This window comes from Anser brachyrhynchus, assembly GCF_964034855.1.
Source record: "Anser brachyrhynchus genome assembly, chromosome: 3".
NCBI lineage: Eukaryota > Metazoa > Chordata > Aves > Anseriformes > Anatidae > Anser > Anser brachyrhynchus.
In genome coordinates, this window is record NC_137696.1 from 123,828,295 (window position 1) to 123,848,640 (window position 20,346).

The 20,346-nt window shown below is 38.8% G+C and overlaps 1 protein-coding gene across 4 annotated transcripts in view; it reads right to left on the reverse strand.

Moving 5' to 3' along the window:
- Nucleotides 1–20,346, reverse strand: part of MSRA (methionine sulfoxide reductase A) — a 275,643-nt gene that overhangs the window by 159,648 nt on the left and 95,649 nt on the right. For all 4 annotated transcript variants that reach the window (XM_080587436.1, XM_080587437.1, XM_080587435.1 and 1 more), the window contains one exon: nt 10,044–10,112. In XM_080587436.1, the coding sequence (XP_080443562.1) occupies nt 10,044–10,112 (69 nt within the window). The remainder of the gene's footprint in view (nt 1–10,043; nt 10,113–20,346) is intronic.

A 20,346-nucleotide genomic window follows, 5' to 3' on the forward strand; every position in this document is an offset into this window, starting at 1 on the left:
TCCCATCTTGCTGTGCAGTTGGTCTGTATTAGAGGTGCTGTCAGGGATTTGTCTGGAGCCTTGGGTCACACCGAGCTAGCATAAATAAGACACCAAAGATGGTGCTAATAGCATGCAAGAGATACAGATCCTAGATTTCCATCCTAAAAAAATGAGTCTGTAAAAGCTGGGTGACCTTTAGCCATGAGCAAGGCTCCACGTTATGCCTTTGGATACGAAGAAAGACACCTTGTCCTTCCTGCACCTATGCGTCTTTAGACTGTGTACCTAATTACAAATACATTTCAACATTTCGCTCAAGTTATATCCTTTTGACTTGAATGCGTGACTGCTACTACATAATTCATAACATGATTCTCAATAATTTTCAGTCAAGGTTCAAGCAGAAATGTGTCACACTAGGATTATATTATTTATGAGCATAATGTTGGATTTAAGCCAATGACACACCAATAAATTTTATCTCAAAGCTTGACATATTGCATGCTGTTTTCCCTGGCTCACAAACAAATAACTACGGCTGTTTCAAAATTACTTACAGTTCAGCTCAAATCAGATTTTTTTTTTTTGGTGATTAGTGCTTCTTATCTTATTTGAAAAACCGATCCTATTATTTCTTTCTTTTAGATGTTGATGGGATTTTTGGTGTTCTTTTTTCTGCTTGCTTTTTACTTTTTTTTCTCTAAAGTATCTCCTGTGCAGAGAGCAAAGCCAGGTGGTATTCTGCAAGAAAAACCTGGAACAGAATTCTGTCTGACCCTCTAAAATGCTGGACTCTTCACTCTCTTCTGAAGACAACAGATTTTTGTGTGCTGTCCAGAAGAGGCAGAGAGCTGGTACTAGCCAGCACAGGTTGTCACTGAAGGTAATCTTAATAATGTGGAATTACCCTAAATACAAGGGCAAATAATGCACCTGACATGTACTGGAAGACAAGGGGCTCTGTGAGAAATTCTCAAGAATTTAGAAGCAGTTCTCTGCTAACCTCACACATGAAATAAAAGCCTCTAGGCTTCAGCATGCAGACTTGAACTGCATTTAGGTCTCTAGAGCTGGGTGTTCATGAGTTACACAAGTGTCCAAGCCCCCCGTTGTGGTCGGTGGGGATCCAGGGCTCAGTACAGACAAATAAAGGCATCTGGTGGCACCTGAGATGCCTTCAGAAGCAGTTCTGCACAGGACTGGCATACGAGTGGCACCGTCCAACCTGTGTCCTTGGAAGCAAGAAGTCAAGGACAATTTACAGAAAGTGGCACTGTAAACCAAATCTGGGCAACTGTATCCTGCCTGCCCTGCTGACCAGCTTTCCAGGGGCTGTAACAGGAGATCAGACACCTGTCTCACACACAGACACACGCACGTTACTTCTAGAGGTCTTCATCTGCAGATGGCATCCCTAAACTTGGGTACCTGATACCATTTGGGACGTCTTAGATAATTCTATCTGGCTTTCATCTGCTAGTTCAGAAGAGCACAGATCTCCTGTGAGACCTGTATCATCCTTGCCAGCCCCCTATGGATGTCTCAGATGCCCTAGGATAAAATATTTGCAACACATTTATGCAAATGAATGAATTCCCTCTGGTCTAAGCTAGCTGTTTAGATAGCTTTTGACAGAAGGAGGCACCAACAGAGGGTGATTCATTCCTTTCTCAGACAGAAACTGTTACGAACTGACCTCCAGATGTGATATCTCTGACTAGGAAGGGATTCCTGAAGACCACTTTGGATTAGATGCCTAAAATTTATTGAGATTAATTCAAGCCTGATGAGTTCAAAGAACTGATGAGATCAATATAAAGATTCCAGTTGGTTCCCCTGAGCTTCAGAAGTGTTTCTGAGCAAGTATTGCAAAAGTATGTGAAGATTTTTATGTCTCAGATTTTAAGCAAGATATATAATGATATATTTTTTGAGATCACCAATAACTTCATCAGGAGAGAAACACTTAAAATCAACAAAATCACACTAAATTATCCCAGACCGAGTAACTCAATAATAAGCAGTCTGTTGTTTTTTTTTTTAATATGGGACCCTAATTGCTCTGTCTTGTATCTCCAGTTCTAAAATTGTCAGTCTGTGACGATGCCATTGTAAGGATAAATCCACTACAATATGTAAAATGCACTGAATGTCACAGTATGTCTAAAATTATAAAAAACAACACAATTTCATGCCTCCAAAAACCTCCTTGTATTTTTTTTTTCCTCTGCTGTTGTAACTACTGACAATTAGCATCACATTTTTCATGGTTGAATAGAATAAAACATCACTATTCGATGTGTTTTATGTCATGTCACCATGCTCTGTGCTTTATGAACGGGAATCTAAGGATAAATTCTGATTGTAAATGTGTATGTGTGTATATCCCAGCACATAAACACACACACATATATCTCCCACAAAGCAGCATAAATCTGATGAGGGCATCCCCTAGTCATTAACAGGATAATTTACTTCTATTTCAAACTTAAACCAACTCAGAATGATGCCAAGCATATGTTCATCCCAGTCACTGATATATCCCTATTTATCATTGGCAAGAAATTACTTCTCTGCAAGGCTTTTGCATTGCAAAAGTAATCTAGGTGCTCTCTGCTGGCTTTTTGCATAGGAAATCAAACACATTAGAGGCAATTCCTTCCACTGCAGCTCACTGAGCCTTACCCCAAAACCCATGAAAACCAACTATGGGTTTTCTACTTGGCTCAGTGAGAAAGTCCCAAAAATCTAAAACGTCTGTTTTAAGGTGAATGATGTTGACTGAAAAGCTGCATCTGATTTACTCTTAAAAACCTCCAGATCTTCGCTAATGTGCAATACACACTCTAAGTGGAAATCCACACAAAGCTAAATTCTTCATTACCTCAAGAAAGCTAAATTAAGGTAAACAAGTCCCTGATGGAAAAGGACAGATATTGTGTTTGAAGGCCACATTACTTCTGTTTTCAGAAGCAAAGAGTCGTGGATCCTTTGAAATAAAAGAATGTTATGAAGGGTTGTGCTGATCAAGGACAGTTTTCGCTTTGCATTAAGGATACTTTATTGTCCCTTATTAGTGTTTATATATGTCAGGCAACATCCTTGGCAAAGACTAAGCAGACTTGTACCATTTTGTATTTATCTGGGTCTGTCTCGCATAGTGCTCTGCAATTGCGAGGCACAGAGCTATCAAATCAGATTGCCGGCACTTAACGCACAAGGTAAATGATGTGCTGTAGCACAACAGAAATCGAATATTAAGTTTTTATTTTCAAAGGGTTCCAGAATTATGGTCATTTCTGTGTTTATCACCTAAGAGGAAAATTTTCAATTCAAGGCTACCTGGTTAGAGCCTTAAATCCTAAACAGGGAACATTCCCTGGCAACTGCTTACAGCTGACACAACCCCTGAAGGTTTGACCAGCAAACCAGAGCACTGTACTTCGGGCAAGATTATGAGGAACAGGATGTTTAAGTGCCAGTGGCAACCAGGACCAGATAGTGGAGGCAGGGAACTGGGCTCTGTTACAGTTCTCTGGAAGAGGCACTGCAAAGACACTGGCCATAAATCAGTATCTGGAAGATAAAAAAATAAAGGGAAATAAGCATATATTTATTTAATAAGCATACTTTGAAGGTAAGAGTAGAAACATATTTTTGCTTAGGGACACAGCAGCGTCCCTTTAGACAATCCCTTTCTGTTATGCAATATCTTCACAGGTCTATTTTCTCATTCTAGAACTCCAGAAAGTTCAGCGTCCATTTTTACACTATCTTGTGAACGTGGGACAGCTTTAAAACTTCAACACTGTACAAATCCAGCCAATTAGTACACTTCCTTCACTCTTCCAAGATGTTGAAAGAGAATTAGCATAAGCAACATGAATCCCTTCTGGAAGATGCTCCCTCTGGCTCTCAATTCTTCCACAATCTGAACCTAATAACATCTGGTAATATCGCTGTAGATATTTCTCCTACAATTTGGGTCACAGCACACACACCTGTTTCAACATCATGAAGTCTTATGTTCTCTTCAGATAGAGATATAATATCTTCTGACGTGCTGCATGGTTTAAAGATTTTTTCCTTTCCTGAGCAACAGAGAAAAGCTGTTTGATCTTTTCTTACCACCTAAAATAACGGTATTTCTCTTGAGGTCCTAACGTTGTTTCCTATGATTTCCTTTTCATGGTGAGAACAACAGAACTCATTATAAAACCACAGTAACTGAAAACTGAGTCGGACCAAAGGACACCCTTAACACACTTCCTTATCTGACAGCGGCTATCAGTAGCTGTTTCAGGAACGAGTAAAGAAAACTTATATACAGTGATCATAAATAAATACATCTTAAATACATCATCCCACCTCCGAGTGATCAGCAAAATAAATAATGAATACTGTCGTCTGTTATTATATTTATCTGCTGATAATAACCTCATTGAATCTCATGATCAATTTTTTAAAGCAGAACACACACAAAAAATATTCCTTTACTGGTCAAGATTTCCCAAATATCCATCAGATCTATAGAGCATGAAAATTTCAACCTAGATTATTCTCTTCACTGAGGTTATAGAAACTATGAAAATTGTTTGTGCAAATGAATGACAATAAATAGTTAATCACAGGTTTAAAGTAGCTCCCTTAAGTCTGAAGACCCAATACAAAGATCCAATTCTGCTCTGGTCTTTCAGAAATCTTGCAATTATGGGGCCATGTAATGGCTTACACCAGAGAATTCTCTGCAATGGTTGCCAAGTACGTCCTCGGGATTTAATTAAAAAGTCCTATGACTTTCAGCTGAAAGGAGTAGCCAAAACATTCTGGACTGTCTGAACAAGAGAAACACATCAATAAGAAATGGAAATGATTTTCCCCTCAGTTGAACAGTTGTCCTGGTGAAACCTTTATTGGGAGAGGTTGAACCATCCAAGGGCAGGTCCCGTGTGCGGAGCTCAGCTCCCCAGCAGCCTGAGCCGTGTCGGGGCTGGACGGTGCGGTGCTGCAGAGGCAGCTGAAGAGGCCACATGTGGAGGCTAAGAAAGGACAACCTTGGTGTAATGCTATTTTAGTTTTCAAATAACCTTTGGAAGCAGTGGGAATGCGTAGGGTTCATCTGAATCTCAATAGGTCATAAAAACTCAGGCAAAATACAACAATAATACGGCTACACAGAATTACTGGAACATGCTGCTGTCTATTAAGTGCAGAGCAGAAGGTGAACAAGCTTGGATCTGTCTGCCAATTCTGAAATGTCTGTAATTAAATCTTATCAGTTACTTAACATCCTACTTCTGTCTATATTTTGTTTACATCAAGAAACCAATTACCCCATTATTAGCCAGTACATGTCAAGCAAATACAACATAACATAGTCCTGTATTTAAAAAGTGCAATAACTAGAAATCTGAACTATTGCCAGGTTTTAGTAAAGGTAAGTAAGAGTTCTTCTATGATGTACACACAATGCTTCATTTTATGTGATACATGGCATAAAGCACAGGGAATATGTAGTTGGTCTGTGATAAACTGGAGTCTTGCAATAGCAGCAGTTGTTTAAGAAAAATACACACTTAAACGTCAGAAACTCTGACCAGAAATGTTGCTGAGCATAATACAGCAGTGCATTTAAATGTGTGTAAAATATCAGTTCAATGGCATTGATGGAAGTATTCATTCATTGAAAGCATATGTTCCGCAGCATTGAAGCACTTTTATCATTTGCATACATCTCCATCCAAAACTTGACTGTAGACTTTAAATTACTTGTTTTCCAAACATTATCAATCCCCTTATCTATGTTCAGGTTTTCTCTTTCTGTTTGTTTTTTTTTTGGTCAAAAATAGTCACTATAGGCAAAATATTTTTATCTGAAAATATCTGTGGCCATAAAAATGATAGGAAAATAATCTTTACAGGCATTTATTGAATCTCTTCTATTTTACCATCTAAAACTCAAACACCTAATACCCAGCATTATGTCAGCTGAAGCTGGGAATACACCCCCCTCTTTACTTTAAGGGACAAAATGATTTTGATATAGAATTCTACAGTGTTTTCAGTGAGACCTTGTGCAGTGTCTACGCACCTCTTGTGCTTTTAGTGCTTCATTACTACCTGGAATCTGGATTAAGAGGTCACTGGATGGTTAGCCTTAAAACATTTCCATTAAAGAGTCACCCGCACCCTTGAAATCTAGCTTTTTCACCATTGTAGAAACAAGGACACATTTCTTTATTCTAATGGACAATAGGCATATCTTAGGCAGCTGAGTGATGCTAAACAGACAACCCGAGAATCTCAAGATCATTTAAATAGTCTGTTGAAAACTGTGAGGTTCTGTTATAAATGGGAAAGCTGCAGGAACAATTACCCGTGTACGTTCACCCTGTACCTTGATCAAAACATGAAGTCATATCATAAAGCAAATAGCATAGCATTACTAAGAGCATCTCTAAGGAGGTTTTGCAGAAGATGGAGCTATATAAAGCAATCTAACTGCATTTTGCTAGCAGGTAAAAGGATTAGTGTTTACAACCCAGTATTACATTTTATATTGTATTTTTAGTGGTGAATCTGAAACTATCCAAGTAGTAGGAATATTCACTGAGAGTAGTGAGGATAATCATACAGTTATTTACTATCTTGCAGCTTTTCCAGACATTTTTAAGGAAGAGGGATTACTTCTTAGTAACTACTGCTCTTATGATAAAATCATAAGATTATTTACCATCTTTCAGCTTTTCTAGATATTTTTATGGAAGAGGGATTACTTCTCAGTGACTACCGCTTTTTGAGACTTGTCCCTGTGCAGTCAGAATTAAAGGATTAAAGGAAGAGATCTCACAGAAGAGATGTAAGAAGCACTCTCTTGCTAAGGTAGAGTCAGAGACACTACTCCTACAAATAACTCGCTCAGTTTTTTCCTCCTAGCTACAGAGTCCTAAAATATAAAAAACTTGCTGTTAAGGGGAATAAAATGGATGGATAGGATGAGTAACAATCTGAGAAGAAGAATTACTCACGCAATATTTTTCTTTGAGTACTTCCTTTCATCCCCATTCATGTAGGGCCAGCAAGCACTGCCCCCTCGGAGGTAGCAAAAATGAATTATAGCATCATTTATCAGAATGTGATGCCAATGCCAACAAATGACAACAATTATCAGAGTCATGTTTGTATACTAGTATATTTCAGGTCTAATAGTAAACCTAAGAACATGTAGGTTTTCCATTTATTCACAGCACAGATGGCAGCAGCATGAGTTTTCAGCACCTATCCCAACATTTGCAATCACACTCTTGTGGAAAATGTAGGGCAATTTAAAAATGATATAAGTTATCAGGCTTGATAGGAATATAAGAGACTTCTTCAGGAATGATTACAGCTAGGGTGTTTAATAAGATTTTGAGCTCTTCCAATGAAATCCTGTAGGTAGGATATTAATTTCTATGAAAATGTACAAACTATGTACAATCAACCGTCATACAATCAATAGCAGCACTCATGCCAACAACCCGCACAAACACTGGGAAATTGATCTAAGCATCACAAAGGAGGTAAAGGAAGAGCTCTAACAATATAAATAGTGAGGACTATATCAACATCAGACTGCACCAGAACTCCCTGACCCTGCCTGCTATAAGAAATTATTCAGAGGACAATCTCTACATCCATCTTAACCTTAGAACTCAAAAGGCAACTTAAAATCCTTTTTCCATTAGTTCGAACAAAACTATCAAACAATCTGTCATTCCACCATTCCAAGAATTTTTTGATGTTCCCAAAATCCACAGACAAGGGAATACTGGCAGGAAGACAATACTGAATTAGAGGAACGTTGAAGAGGACTTCAAGAAGTCATGTTGATAACTGAATGGCAATACCCACAAACCATTTCTCCTCTTTAACCATGGTAACTACAGCAACATTAGCACTACAGAGAAGTTAATGTTTACTGTGATATTTTGCAATAATCAAATGAAAAGATAATTTTGGGGTGATAAATTAGTGCCTATGACTAACTTAGCCCTTTGAATTCCACACGGGATTGCTAAATATTTCAGATGTGAATACACCTCTGTTATTTGAAAGTAGATTAAGATCATCAATTCATTCCAGACAGATACATAAACTGTTATTATATATGAACTTTCAGACACTGCACAGGTTTTTTGAAATACTTACACAGAGTCTTTTCTTTTTGTACATTAGACCAGATAGATCACTATTGCCTAACTCAGTGACTGAGAAAACATCATACAGACATAAGCTACTTTCTCCTGCAAAATACAGATTCATAACCTTTAACACAGTACGGATGATCAGGTTATCTAAGGTTATGTTCCGTATCATGTAGGGAAGATAATTTATACTACTCTTCCATTTATAGAGATGAATAACGTGGTTTCTACTGATGTATAACCTCAGCAAGCAGCTGGGGCGAGTGGGGTGCCTGATAAGTGTTTAGGTCCATTTTGGGTGCCCAAGGACTTCCAAGTTATCACACGACAGAACTGTAGGAGACCTCCATCCACCTGGTCTGGCAGCTGGCAGCCTAGTGATGCCAAACCATCTGAAGCCCGTGGCTAGGCACCCAGCTAAATCTCTCAGTCCTTGTCTGAAGACAGGATGATATGCAGATTCTCTTGGTTCCTATGATGGTTTGCTTCAGCGTTTCACCTTTTAGTTGCCGTTATTAATAAATTTTACCTAATTACTCAATAGAATGTGAAATACATTTTAGTATCTCTCTTGGAAACGCTGCATATGGGTGTAAAATTGCCTGTTAAATTCCAACTCACTATACCCCTGATTACATATTTAAAGGCTATCTTTATTCTTTTTGTTATATCATATTGGACATTTATATAGCATTGCTTCTCAGAATAACTCCTTTCATAGCTACATCCTCCATTTTTATGTATATCTTCCAGTTTTTCTTGTACATAGTGTGTGACAATATTTATATTTATTTTATTAGAATAGGCCCAGGTCAAAAATAGTGTTGACTGCTTTATATACCTGCCCTGTATTTAACATAATTCACAACTCAGTCAGACTAGATGATATAGCAGGTGTATCAAGTAGTATCAAGACTTACTACAACATCACAGATAGATAAATATTTAAGAGGATATAATAAATTTTCTAAGGCACTTTTGTACCATCCTGTAGAAACTAACAGAGAATTATGTCTTTTCTAAACAACCTATTCTTATAGCTTAAAACAGGTTTAGGAAATTTTTCATTTTCTACCACAGTAAGTTTTAAGAATAATTGTCACAGGAATCCACTTTTTTTTCCCAGGTAAATTCCATAGGCTCGCCCTTAAGGCCTAAGATTAGCACATTCTGAAATGACAGCTCTGACTATTTCCAGATTTGCATGAAGTCCATATCTTGGCAAAAAAAAAAAAGCTAGTGGTTCTGACTTATTTTAGGATGTCTGTTTCTTCCAGAAGTAATTCCTCATTTCTCCAGAGAAATACTTTTTTCAAGTTTTACAAAAGGGCTCAGAGAATTACATATTCATGCAAAATAGCACAAACAGAATGAAATTAAACATCTTCTCATTTACAACTGTCCACTTTTCCAGCTCTGTTGTCACTCAGTAGGAAACCTATGGGATTATTCACAAAGTACACAACAGCAGGCTTGGTTTGGTAACATGTAAATGGTAACAGCTCTGCAAGCACAGTAGATAAAGCTTTCTACCCAACAGTATGACTTAAGGTCTGGAGAGTCAACACCTTCAGTGTTGTTTAAACTAATGAAAAATCTTACAGAACTTAACATACATAAAAACCTACTATTTGGGAGTTTGTATGATACAAAATAAGAAATTAAATATTCTGTTTGTATAACTCAGCAAAATACTTTCAGTATACTCCTTCTAGGGCATGGACATCTCCCAAGATGATCAGTGGCTCTAGCTAATTGTAGTGATTAGAAAATGGCAATAGCAGCCCTGATTCTGAACTCAGGCTGAAAATAAGAAATTTAGCATGCAGTAAAACTATACAGCTTAAAGCTTTTATGCTAAAGTCGACATCTTACCAAATATAGCCATCTGTGTTCCCTCTGGGAAAGGTTCTACCATTCTGTTTCCATTGACATGATGTTTATCTAGAAGAAAAAAAAAAAGTCAAAATGTAATAGAATATATACTTTGCATGAAAACACAACTGTTTTTACTTACAATTCTATTGAAACCTGAAGTCTGTTTTGTCAAAGCTCACCTGCACAATTCACTAATATCTGGGACTTCATATTCTCTGAGCTTATTTCTCAAAAGTACAGCTCTCCACAGATCCCAGGACATAAACCAGAGCTGCACTTCAATTTTGTGGTTAGGACAAGTCAGCTGATACTAAGGTAACACATGCACGTAGAGCATTATCCAGTAGCTATGACTGCCACAGGTGTAGCAGTCATTGTGCAAGCAGACAAAGCAGGGAAATGACAGTTGTCTGTTGCTGCTAGGACATGCTTGTGTTCAGCACGACACTTTTTGATGTGATCATGCATGAACTACCTGTATTTTCCGCCCTGCTGCAGTGGGGTGACATTGGCTGGCTGACAGGCACCCACCCAGCCGCTCGCTCATGCTCCCTCCTTAACAGGAGAAAACCCTTAATAGGATGATAATAGGTGAAGTCAGACACTGTCACAAGCAAAACTGGCTCCACTTGGGGAAAATGAATTTATTGCCAACCAAAATAGGTTTAGATAGTGAGAAGAAGCACAGACAGATCAGAACAACAGCACCCACTCACCCTCGCCTCGTCCCAGGCTTGATTTTGCTCCTTCGTTCCCAACCCTCACCTTGGGTTCGTGAGGCTGTTTCTGACATTTTTCCCCTCATGATCATGCCATGTTTTGCCCTGTCTTATATACACGTTCACAGGGGATCCACCAGCTTCACTGACAAGCTTGGTTGGGCCAATGGAGCCGGCTGCAACCGGCTGAAACTGCCTGGAACCAACTGGAACCAGCTGGAACTGACTGGAACTGGCTGGAACTGACTGGAACCACCTGGAACCAGCTGGAACTGACTGGAACCAGCTGGAACTGACTGGAACCAACAAGAACTGACTGGAACCAACAGGAACTGACTGGAGCCGGCTGAAACTGACTGGAACTGACTGGAGCCGGCTGGAACTGACTGGAACCATCTGGAACTGACTGGAACCATCTGAAAGTGACTGGAATTGACTGGAACTAACTTGAACTGACTGGAACCAGCTGGAACCAGCTGTATCCAGCACTGGGTGGGCCCAGCCTCTTCTAACAGAGGCCACCTCTGCAACAACTGTGCTACCAGAACCTGGACCTTTACACCCAATTCAACCAGAAATCTGCTACCTAAATTGAATATTTAGGTGCCATATTGTAATGCTACGTCCATTGTGACAGACCACACAAAGTTATTCCTGTACAGTAGTCACACACTGGACACTTAAATTACTGCTGTCATAAAGACTGAGATGTCCAATCATACAATGCATGAAGAAAAGTGCAATATTCTGGCATTGCTGGTGCTCACAGTGGTGGTTGCTAAACAAGAAAATAGTAGAAGCCCACTTTGCTCTCTTTGCAACAAGACGGCTCCCAGGGGCTAAAAACTCAGTTTCCAAACTTCTAAATAACTTATTGCTGACATCCCAATGTATTTCTCTTTCATCCCAATGTATTTTCCTCAGCATATAGAAAATTCTACTCCTTGTGATAACATAGGCTTATCATTACTGTATGATCAAGGCTGTATGCAGAACTTGGAAAAGAGGTCTCCAAGCCCTAAGTAAAATAAAATATACAGATCCACAACAGAGTATTCCTAATCCTTTTCACTAGCATCCTCACATTCATTTCCTGATCACACTCTTCTAAGAGTCACTGTCAACAGTGGTGGAAATGAATAAAAAAATCGCCCGAACTGAAAATACAGGTTTCTGTCCACAGAATACTTTCCAGGGAGAAAGCCAAGAGATTTTCTCAGTACATGCATTATTTTTCTTCCTTTAGTACAGAACCTGGTGGGGAATAAAGCAGGTCAAAATGAGAACACAGGACTGCCTTACAAATTCCCTGAAAGCAATATTTTTCATTAGCAGGGAGGCATAACACAGTTCTAATCCCAGCTGGCATCAAACATTTATCAACAGAGAGTGAGGGGGGGAGGCAGGGTTATCTGCAATGGGAGCAAGAGGTCCCGTGAACTCAATTGTTTGCATTTATGAAGATTGAATGCCCTGTGCCACACAAGTCAAGAGAGGGGCTTCAGGAAGGAAATTGTTGGGAGGTTCCAAAGTGGGAGTAATATGGCCAGTGCCGCACAAGGTTTCAACCTCGTTAGCTATAGCTTGTATTACCAACATGATCTATAGCCATCTGAGATGAGCGAACAGTCAGAAAAATTATGAAACATCATGCAAGATCAAATAAACTAACCCTGCCCTGGTCTTGATAGCTGCCTTCATTTAAAAAGTGAATGACATACATGATGTACGAAGTAGTTATCATTTCAAATGGTGAGGCTTTCAATATATTAAAATTAGTATTAAACTTTTAGAGGCTAGTAGGGTTTGAAAGAAAATCATATTTTCAGAGTTCTCAAGTCATCCTCCAATGCTTTCATACTTTTGTTTCAAAGATCTTAGCTGAATAAAATAATTAATTTTCCTGTCATTTATATTTGGTTTACATTTTCTCCAGTATTCCCTGCCTTCTGCCTAGATGCAGTAAATAGTAAAATAAAAATAAAAATAAAATAAAATTTACAAGGGTGTTCACAAAACATACATTCTATCTTACGAAGAAAGAAAGAACTTATAAGTATAAAGAGCCTCTCAAAAAAGCACAGCATTCAAACAATGTTGCAGGCTTGTTGTTCGTTTATTTGTTTTTTATGTAACAGTTTTTCGTCTGAAAATAATTAGCTTTAATTCTCCCCTATGAGTTGGATTGAGGAGCTCCAGAAAATCAGCAATACCTTGGCCTGATAGAACTAGAAAAAAAATTAGACAAGCTTTCCGTAACTTGCCAACAGAAACAATATATGGCTTTTCCAAGTCATTTTCATTCCAGAAACAAGGGCTTATAATATGTAAGACAAAAACTACTTTTACAGAAACGTTGAATGACTATCAGTGAACACTGAACTGGCTACGAGAAGTTAACTGCAGCTTCCCAGTGTTGAAAACAACATCTCACCCTAATATTGTCAGTATTTGTCAGGGTTAATGCTTCAGTGGACTACAACATTATCCAGGCCCTTGGAAAAGTAGAGCTGGGAGGACATGGTTGTCTTTAAATCATCTTCTTGATCCTCTTGGCCCTTACAGCTTCAACAGAAAGCCAATGGGTAAGGAATAACTTTTTCTTTCTATGTAATTGATATTTAGGCTGTCAGCATTTTTGTGAACATCGCTTCGCAACCAAACAACGTGGGACTTCCTCTCAAAACTGCCAAATGCTGCTCCAGCCTCAACTGCAAGAATTCTCTTTACCATTTTTCAAACTAAGCCTGAGAGATATCTGAAACATACTCTGTTCCCTGCTGAACAGAAATAGCATGCACTGAAAGCAACAAATATCCTGGAGGTCTTGACATTCAACTTTAGCTTTAGGCAAAATCTACTTTAGATGTACAAAGTGCTGGGCCCTTTCTCCTTAGATGCTCTGGATTTTTATAGAAATAATCCTTAGACTCCTCTCCCTCTGTCTGAGAAACAGCATAATATATGGAAAAATAATCAAAAGTAGTTCAGTAGAATAATCAGAAGTTGCTCAGGTCTTCAGCATTTCTTTAGCATTATTCAGTCTTCGAACAGTTTCTAAAAGTCTTACAACTGTCCTTTGCTAAAGATTGACTGAATTTAAGTAAAGTTCTATCCACACAGGTTAAATTCATGGATTAGGCTATATCTGCACTAGTAAAATAAACAAGTCATATTTAGAAACTATTTGAGAGAGTGCTAATTAGCCTAGCCGAAATCACATTAGACCCTATCTTCGCAATCTACCAGCACGGACAATCAAGTTCCAGTGCCTAGACCTGTTCTCTAGCACATTTTAATTTGTTAGTATACACTTCATTTATCTTCACAGTTCCATGTACGTCAATGGTATCTCAACAGTAATACATAAATTTAACAACAGAAGATGTTCAAATGAGAAACTTTTATAAAAATATTTCCTTGCAGACCAACATGACGTGGGCTCTAAACAGATGTACTCTTCTGCTAGTACATATAAGCCCAGAGGAAAATCAAAGCTCCACTAAGTAAAAACTCTCTGCTTTTAAGTTACATTCCTAATAAAGTAATTGCCACAGCATTTATAGCATGTATCAGACCTTTAACAGAATAGGACTTGTAATTACTAGAGAATTAAGTTTGTGCTTTTTTCTTAAATATGCAAAACTAAAGCACCAGTCTACTGCAGAGCAGACAGGCACTCATAGGCAAAATCCTCTCTCACAGCAATACAGATGAAATTAAAGTTACACCAAGAATGAAATTGCAGTGCAGAATGTCTATGGAGGGCATTTTGCGTAACCAAAGATATCTGAGAGGAACCCTACGTTAAGATAACAGATGTCATTAAAGAAGATGAGTTCTCTACTTGCGGACCCAAATGAAGCAGCCTTAAAGAGATTTGGCTTTCACAGAATGCTGATCCAGCACTGGGTGAAAATGAGAAATTTTCTGCTCTCAAAACATTCGATCTCAAGCAATCATAACAGAGATTTAAAAACATATTTTTCCTTAAGAGATTCATTTGTTCTTCATATTTATCTTCTGGTTTTTAAGCCATTAGGGAATATTTAGACTACATACCCACACTTGTTTTATCAGAGTGGCCAGAAAGTTATTATTTTTAAATGAAAACTGAGATTCTCACATAATCAAATTAATCCAGGAATAGGGGTCATATTTATACACAAGGACTGTTAATTTTCCATGGTAAGCACAGCCAGGAATTGAATTGAAAATAGCTGATTAACCAATTACCACCAGCCTCCTCCATCCCTACCAGCTTTTCTGGGCTAGGACTTGGAACACAGCTACGCCACCCGTTCAGCACAAGCACGATGGGTGCGTGGGGAGACGAGGAGGAAAAGGGATAAGCAGTGATGAGGTGAAGGAGGCTGCTTGAACGACTCCTCTCCCCCATCTGTTTTGCCTTAGACACTTTTTCCTACACTTCCCTTCACACCACTGCCATGGAGGTCTCTTCTGCACCGGCTACACCAAACACCCACTTGGCTGTCTACGTGGCAATGAGGTCAGTGAGGAGCTGGAAATTTCTGACAGATGACAGAAGCAGCAGGTCAGGGGGTACAAGAAGTTTATAAAGCAGTTATAAAAATAGCTAAGTGGTTAGCATTTGCAAAAGTGGTCTGTAAGTCACAATATATATCATAAGAGTTTCAAGGTGGGCACCAAAGAAACATAAAAGCACTGCTCACTTTACGAAGTGTTAGCTGAACATGGCATGCACATCAAATATTTAGTACAGTTGCCATATTCATTTTAAGCAAAAGTTTAGAGGCAATAAAGGGGCATAAAACTTAGAGCCAGGGCTGTGTGAAGAAAAAAAAAAATGCTTTCACCTAAATAAGGAGGGGTGAAGAAATACGTTCAGCACTGAATAAGCAAGTTATTTAAATGCCTTCTTCTAAATTTTGGCTGTGAGAGGAGTATGTCATCCATAGTCACAACTCCACCTCTCTCCAGCACAGTAATGAAAAGTAGGATGACAGACACCACTTGAAATCTCTGCTCATAATATGGAGACAGACTGATGGCATTTCACTGTGACCCGTAGCTGGTATGTTCTTTTATTTGAAAATTCATTGAATGCCCAAGTTTAATTTCAGTGTCTGAGTTTGTACGCTCCAGAAAGACCACAGTAAAATGAATGCTGCGGTGAGAAGACGTCAGATTCATTGCTCCTGTGATGGCTGAGAAAGCTTTACTGCTTTAGGAGAAGACAGAATTATCAGCAGTCTGAAAGCTGACACAACAACAAATCTAGCCCGCAGCACAAGTGAACTGCTTTGTGAGAAGTAAGACATTCAGAAAAAGCTCCTCGTGGCATGATTGGTAACCCACTGCGAGATACATGGGCTATCAGGCCTGTTCATCCCCTACTGCTTTTTCATATAACACTTTTTACTGCTGTGCACCATCAATATACAGTACATAATTGAAGGCCAGTGGGTTTCTTTTCAGTCTTGTAAACAAGAAATTATCTAATTTTTATCTCCAGTGAAAGTCTGAAAAAATGGTGGAGGTCTGGCAGTGCCCTATTGCCATTTAACATCTAATGAGTAAAATGGTAAATGTTACCAAAGACAAGAAATCCTAAGTGAAAGAAGATGAAGTAGTAGCAATAAGGAATTCACTGCCCATGCGTAAACATTTTAAAACAGGTTATACATGAAAACACAGTTCAGAGGAAGCAAAATTAGCCTCACTTACCATTTTTTTCCAAACAAATTATTTTCTTTGCAATATTTTCTAATGAACTAGATACCTGTTCATTGTTTTAGTCCCCTCCTTTACAGTAATTATATTGAATTCTATAGGCAGTACTTAGTTATTAGAAGTGAACTAACTCTACTAAAATGTACACGTCCCTTACGCCACATGGCTTTTTGAATTAAAATACAGTAACAAATGTGTTATTCACATTTTCAAGCTTAATACTTACTCAGTATCTTTAAAACAGAACTCCATTTCAGTACATTTTCATGTTATCTGATGAGAGTTTCATTGCACTTTACTCATCTGGCTTGGAAATGTGCCTAAAATGAGGTATCTGAATAAATTCCCTGATTTCACAAACTTCTGGACTTTCAGAATTTCTATTACTTTCACTGAAAACCACAACTGGACAGCACTTTTTAAAAACAGGTTATTCATCTATATACTTAAATATGAACTCTGAAGCCTGACTTTTTAAACCTAAGAAGTTTTTTGTTTTTCTGTGTTTTTTTTTAACTGTACTTTACTGCTGTTAAATCTTTTAACAGTAATTGTTAAATCTTTTTAAATTGCTAAATCTCTGATAAATCTTTTAACAATTGATTCATCTCATTTGAAGTCAATCTGACTAAATTCTGGTTTGAAAGCCTGGTTGTCACAGAGCCAGAGTCTTTCTTTTTTTGTCCTATCATTCTCAGTAGTCATGGCTGATAGCTTGATCAAAATAGTTATTTGGATTACTCTGTCAGTTATTCTAGGAGTAAGCTTGATAGCTCTTACAGACAAAAGCATAAATGCAAAACTTCTCACCATCTGCTTATTTCATTATCCGGAAGATATTTCCTTTAAAAAGGTCTTAGTTCTCCTGTATGGTATCTGATGTATATGCCAAGAGGAGTTATGCATGTGCTATGTATTGAAATATGTCATATATGAGGATTTTATAAATTATACAAGGATAATATTTTTCCAGTCATTAATATTGAACCAGATCCTTACTTCTTCAGACAGAGGAGAAATCTTTCATCTTATTTATATCCTTCCCCTCTCCCGAGATCTCCTGGATATCAGAAAATGCCTTTGAGATGGTTTCACAATGATCGGGAAAGGACAGAGGGAAGTCTGACTGGGAAAGAGAAAGATTGTAGGTAGTGCTGCTGAAGGAATAGGAATTATCTACTAAATCCCTCCATTTCCAACACACGCTAAGAAAAAAAAAAACAAGAAAAAAAAAAACCACATTCATCCTTGTCCCTGAAGGTGGAGCCTCTTTTCATCATTTTAGGAATTTCAAAAAGCTACTCAATGGAAAACTCCGTGCAAGCACAGCTTCACCTTCACCGGGGGCACGCTTTTAGTGGACTGAAGTGAGGCACAAGAGGGAGAGGACTGCTCTACCTCAGGCCTCTGGAGAGCTAATAGTGATATCAGTTGTGTGATTTATGGCAGAATTTTGTCCATAAATTCTTCATAGCTGGTGATGAAATAGAAGCTCTTCTTTATTTTCAGGTCTAGTTCAATGAGCAGAACTGTCAGTTCTGCAAGCTCCCGTGTAATAAGAAAATCTAATGTCATATCAGATGAATTCCCAAGTGCTGTGTTTCAAATCACTTTGCCTCCCAAAGGATATTTTCAGCACGGGGACATTGCTGCCTGAATCCAGCCATTTAAGTTTCCAATTCTGACAAGTCATTTTGGTTCTCAGCACTGGCAGAGAGATGGCATACATGATCTACTGGGTTTCTTTCACCTCTCATTTCTGTAGTTCCATCATCCTCCATCAGTCAGTAGAGATCAGCTGTCAACCCACTAGCAATTAAAAAGAGAGGTCAGCCCCGTAACAGTAATTCACTGCCTACAACTACTTGTAGTAGTGCGTTATTGTTCACACTGGTGGTTCACAACTATTACGAAAAAAGCATGATAATGTTTAATGGAAAGTGTTAGATTACAAATTTTGTTGGAGAATAAATAACTGTTCACTTATTAAAATCAGTCGTGAAAGGAAGAATGGTAGCTGAAAATAGTTTTGAAATGTATTCTGGAGATGATGTCTCACAATGTGACATGCTGTGTTCTGCTGCATCCATTCTATCAAACAGATTATTACACGCAAACTGATTGATGCTACAAAATGTGATGTGTCCTAGCACAGTGTGTCACTTCTGAACCCAAAACACATGGACTCCTCAAAACACATAGGTTCTTTTTAACGAACAAAGGCAAGATTATCACACACTGATTTTGTTTTGCATTTCTTACCGGGAAAAGTACCGACAGGAAATGACAGGAAAATAACTTTTCAAAAATGAAAATGAATTCATTTCTTAGAAGAGGGCAGCGGAGGTACAGAGGGAGAGAAACAGCGATTTTGAAATTTCCAATCTACTGGGGTTTGCAGATTAGTGGCTGAACAGCTGCGCCCGTAGCTGTGTGACTGTGCTAATAGGAAGCAGTATGTCATGCGGCTACGGACCACAAGGGAAGCCGACGGCGCGGCGTGAAAGGGTAGAAGGGCTGCGGGGTCATCGGGGATCGCATCTGTGACGGGGAAGATAGGCTGTGGGAAGATGGGTAGGGCAATGGGAAAAGCCAGCTGTAGGAACCTGCATAAGAGCAGAGAGAGAGCAGATGTAAATACGTACGTGCATACGTAGCAGCTGGGGCAGGGGGCGGTGGGGTGTGCGAGTGAAATGTAAGGATATAGAGGGTGTATGGCCAGAGGAAAGCACCCTACAGACTGCAATAAACACCTTCCTGCTTTCAAGGAGACAAAGCCATGTACTATTACATGACTTTCAAACACAAAATACCTGATACCACATATCCTAATTGTACCTACATGTGCTGCTTGACGCATTTTCTGAGTGTGTAGACCAGAAGTTTAACCTTTGAGGTTTCGGGTAGATACATTAAGGTTGAATTAAATGTGCTCCAACTGGGATTCATGCCTCTTCGTTTAGTCATCTACAATGGTTATCTACATCTGAGCATTCAGCCTTGGATCTTTCTGTTCTCCGGATAGAAACAGCTACTTCTGCTGTGATTCATCTGACAAATTTTGGATGTTTTCTTCAGGATAAAATGAATCATATTTAAAAGTGTCAATTTCTCAGTGCCAATTATAAGGAAACCAGTGACCAACTCAGATGAATTCCACCTATATCACCTGCAGTATTATCACTGAGATTTACGATCCAGGCAGTGGGAGGATTAAGCCTGTGTATACATACATATTCATCAAAGCAGGGCCTTGACACCAATGGAGATTCTGGGTTATAAACTAGAATCAATAAAACAGACAAATATATATAAACCAGACAAATGTTAACAGTAAAGCATTTGATCAAAATAGCAGAGGAAATGATAGCAGAGGAAAATGAACCTATCTACAAGAGTTGCTAGATGGTACTCGGCTATCACATGCACATGTAAATCTTTTGTTTAGGTTCGATTATCTCCCTACTTTGTTCCCTAAAATTTGCTTTCTTTGCAACTTGACAAATGCAATATATTCTTCTCTGGAAGACTACAACTCCCCAAAGAACATTGCTGCAAAGAGTCCATCAGTTCAAATGACACTCTCATTGTCAAATCCCTTCTCCACCGCACCAAGCAGAAGTCACTTGTCTACTTGCGAGGTCCTCAGCGGGGCCACGAGGTCCAACCATCTCTCATGGTCCAGCTGCATGTCTCACTCCACCTGTGATCACGCAGCGATGCCAGCCAGCACTCTTGATGCTAACAAGTTTCCTCGTGATTTCTCTGGTACCTCTCTGTGTATTAGGGAGGAGCTCCCGATAAACAAAGCCTCAGCTACCTCCTTATCTCCTTCAGATCCTTCCCCTCCTTTCCTGACCTACAGA